Source organism: Procambarus clarkii, chromosome 4 (genome assembly GCF_040958095.1).
Source record: "Procambarus clarkii isolate CNS0578487 chromosome 4, FALCON_Pclarkii_2.0, whole genome shotgun sequence".
Lineage (NCBI taxonomy): Eukaryota > Metazoa > Arthropoda > Malacostraca > Decapoda > Cambaridae > Procambarus > Procambarus clarkii.
The window spans coordinates 46,925,497-46,928,502 of record NC_091153.1 but is presented as its reverse complement, the minus strand read 5'-3'; the positions used below and the strand labels follow the sequence as shown (position 1 = coordinate 46,928,502).

General features: G+C 46.6%; 1 protein-coding gene across 1 annotated transcript; it reads left to right on the top strand.

The window, feature by feature from the left end:
• The first annotated feature begins 927 nt into the window (after window positions 1-927).
• On the top strand, window positions 928-1,958 carry LOC138371543 (S-antigen protein-like). Its single transcript, XM_069336423.1, has 2 exons — window positions 928-1,471; window positions 1,834-1,958. Exons 1-2 carry the CDS (start codon window positions 928-930, stop codon window positions 1,956-1,958), a joined length of 669 nt encoding a protein of 222 aa, XP_069192524.1.
• The last annotated feature ends 1,048 nt before the right edge of the window (window positions 1,959-3,006 follow it).

Below are 3,006 nucleotides of genomic sequence, written 5' to 3'. Positions count from 1 at the left end.
GTTATCTTGAGATGATTTCGGGGCTTTTTTAGTGTCCCCGCGACCCGGTCCTCGACCAGGCCTCCACCCCCAAGAAGCAGCCCGTGACAGCTGACTAACACCCAGGTACCTATTTTACTGCTAGGTAACAGGGGCATAGGGTGAAAGAAACTCTGCCCATTGTTTCTCGCCGGCGCCCGGGATCGAACCCGGGACCACAGGATCACAAGTCCAGCGTGCTGTCCGCTCGGCCGACCGGCCGATGTGGGTGAGTACAAATGAGTGAGTACATCATAATAAGTACTAATCTACACACAAACTCTCACACCCACTCCATATATAATAACATTCCAAGGTCACTCAAATTTTGTACATAATTGATATAAAATATAATTTAAACATTAAAATACCTCACATCCAGAAACGAAACCCAGTGACAAATATCTCCTGTTTTCCACGAAGGAGCCGATACGCGCCCACTAGAGGCAATATTCACAAATTAATATTACATGGACATACAGTAGATAGAGCGGACGATGATAGAGTAGAGGTAGAGGAAGCAGGAGACATATGGCATGTACCAAAATGAGAAGATACCAAAATTTAATCGTAAGGAGGCGACTGAGGACGGCTAGTATCCACCTCAATGTCCTTATCCACCCCGATAATTTCATTCATTTCAATATCCTTGTGGTCCCTGTCGACCCGAGCAGAAGACAGGCGGAGAAAAGCTGCAATATCCGGCTCTATGCTCGGCTCTATGCTCTTCTAAACAGTGTAGAGACATGAGAAACAAGAGCGGATAAAATCTGTTGAATCCGGTCGACTGTTCTTGTACACACTGTAGAGGGCAACAGAGGACACTACAATGTTTATGTTAAGATTGTGAAGCTAAGAGGTAAAGAAACTACGAAGATCTACCGGAATAGACCTTGAGCTCTTAGGAAGATGGCTCTGAACAGTGGCATAGAGACCGCGGCCTGCCAGAGTAGACCTACAGGCCAGGAGACCAAGGTCTATCAGGGTAAGTCTACAGAGCGGGAGACCAAGGTCTATCAGGGTAAGTCTACAGAGCAGGAGACCAAGGTCTATCAGGGTAAGTCTACAGAGCGGGAGACCAAGGTTTATCAGGTTAGGTCTACAGGCCGGGAGACCGAGGTCTATCAGGGTAGGTCTACAGGCCGGGAGACCAAGGTCTATCAGGGTAGGTCTACAGGCCGGGAGACCAAGGTCTATCAGGGTAGGTCTACAGGCCGGGAGACCAAGGTCTATCAGGGTAGGTCTACAGGCCGGGAGACCAAGGTCTATCAGGGTAGGTCTACAGGCCGGGAGACCAAGGTCTATCAGGGTAGGTCTACAGGCCGGGAGACCAAGGTCTATCAGGGTAGGTCTACAGGCCGGGAGACCGAGGTCTATCAGGGTAGACCTACAGGCCAGGAGACTAAGGTCTATCAGGTTAGGTCTACAGGCCGGGAGACCGAGGTCTATCAGGGTAGGTCTACAGGCCGGCAGACCGAGGTCTATCAGGGTAGGTCTACAGGGCACAAGAAGAGAATGCGGCCAGGAAGTTCCTGTAAGAGTTCTTAGAGCAAGAGCAAGAAGCTCACGACCTCTGGAAGAAGCAGGTGGAACTTATAACTAAAATATTGAATCAGAAGAAAACATCTGCGTCAAAAGTGAATGAGGAAGAGATAAGGAAGATGGAAGAGGCGAGGAAGGAGAAGGAGCGGTAAAGGGATAACTTACAGAGACTAAAACAAATGAAAGAGGAAAATAAGAGAATAAAAGAGGAAAATAAGAGAATAAAAGAGGAACAGTATTAAAGGGATTTGCAACTATTACAACAAATTTAAGAGGAGAACAGAAGAAAGAAGCAAGAAATTAAAAAGAAGAATGAGGAGGAGAAGCAGAGAAAGAGAGAGGAGAAATATAAAATGATGATGGAGAAACAGAAGAGAAAGGCTGAAGAGAAGGAGTAGCAAAGGAAGATACAAAAGAAGAAACAGGAACAAAAGTTGTTGAAGAGACTAGAGGAGAAGATAGAGAAGATAAAGGAACGACAGAAGAAGAAAGAAGAACAGAAAGAGAATAAAGAAATGGCTCAAACGAACAAAAGAAGGTCCCGAGGGAAGAAAAGGGCATAGAGAGGGAGCCAATACCCTAAGAAATAAAGACGAAAGAGCTGGATAGATGAGTTCGACTCCTCGACAGAGGAAGAGAATGTGACAGCCTGGTTCGACTCCTCGCCTGAGAAGGAGAAGATGACAGCCTGGTTCGACTCCCAGACTGAGGAAGAAAAACCGTCTAAACGAAGCTGTTGTTTTCCAACGGAACGAAAAACAATATATGAAAAATTTGTCAAAGGCCAGAGTGAGAAAAAGAAGAGGTCTAAATGGACCGAAATCCCCAGAGATGAAAGGTTTCTGAGTGGTCCTTCAGCTGGGCTCAGGAGTAGAGTGGACCGGAACGGACCTGTGCCCCAACCGACTGAGAGTGGAGACGAGGGCCCCAGTGAGGCTGATCCCCAAGGGACCCGCAGGTAGACGGAACAAAACGGGTGTTGAAAGGTCAGGTCGCCATCTGAAGGAGAGAGTGATACAAGGGTGGAATCCCCGACCCAGAACTTTGGATCTATTGCCACCCTCTCTCTCTCTCTCAGTAGGGGAAGATAAGGTGATTATAGGGAGCTCTTTCTCACCATAATTACCTTTCCTTACCTTGCCCGATTGAGAGAAAGAGTAGGGATGCTATAGGCCCACTGTCCGAATAAGAGAGAGAGAGAGAGAGAGAGAGAGAGAGAGAGAGAGAGAGAGAGAGAGAGAGAGAGAGAGAGAGAGAGAGAGAGAGAAAGAGCACCTTCATCACCTTCAGTGATTAAGTGCTTAATTGCACACTAGTTTCTTTATCAGCTATCACACCCTGTCAGAGTAAATGAGACAAATGTATGTGAATGCATGTGTGTGTATATGTATATATATGTGTGTGTGTATGTATATGTATGGGTATAAAGTATATATGGAAGCTGAT

Excerpts from the sequence above, each read along its gene's own strand:
- LOC138371543 (XM_069336423.1), top strand. The coding sequence starts at position 928 with ATGGCTCTGAACAGTGGCATAGAGACCGCGGCCTGCCAGAGTAGACCT. Across the intron at positions 1,472-1,833 it reads GGAGACCGAGGTCTATCAGG|AGGAGAACAGAAGAAAGAAG; the intron begins GTAGGTCTACAG and ends AACAAATTTAAG.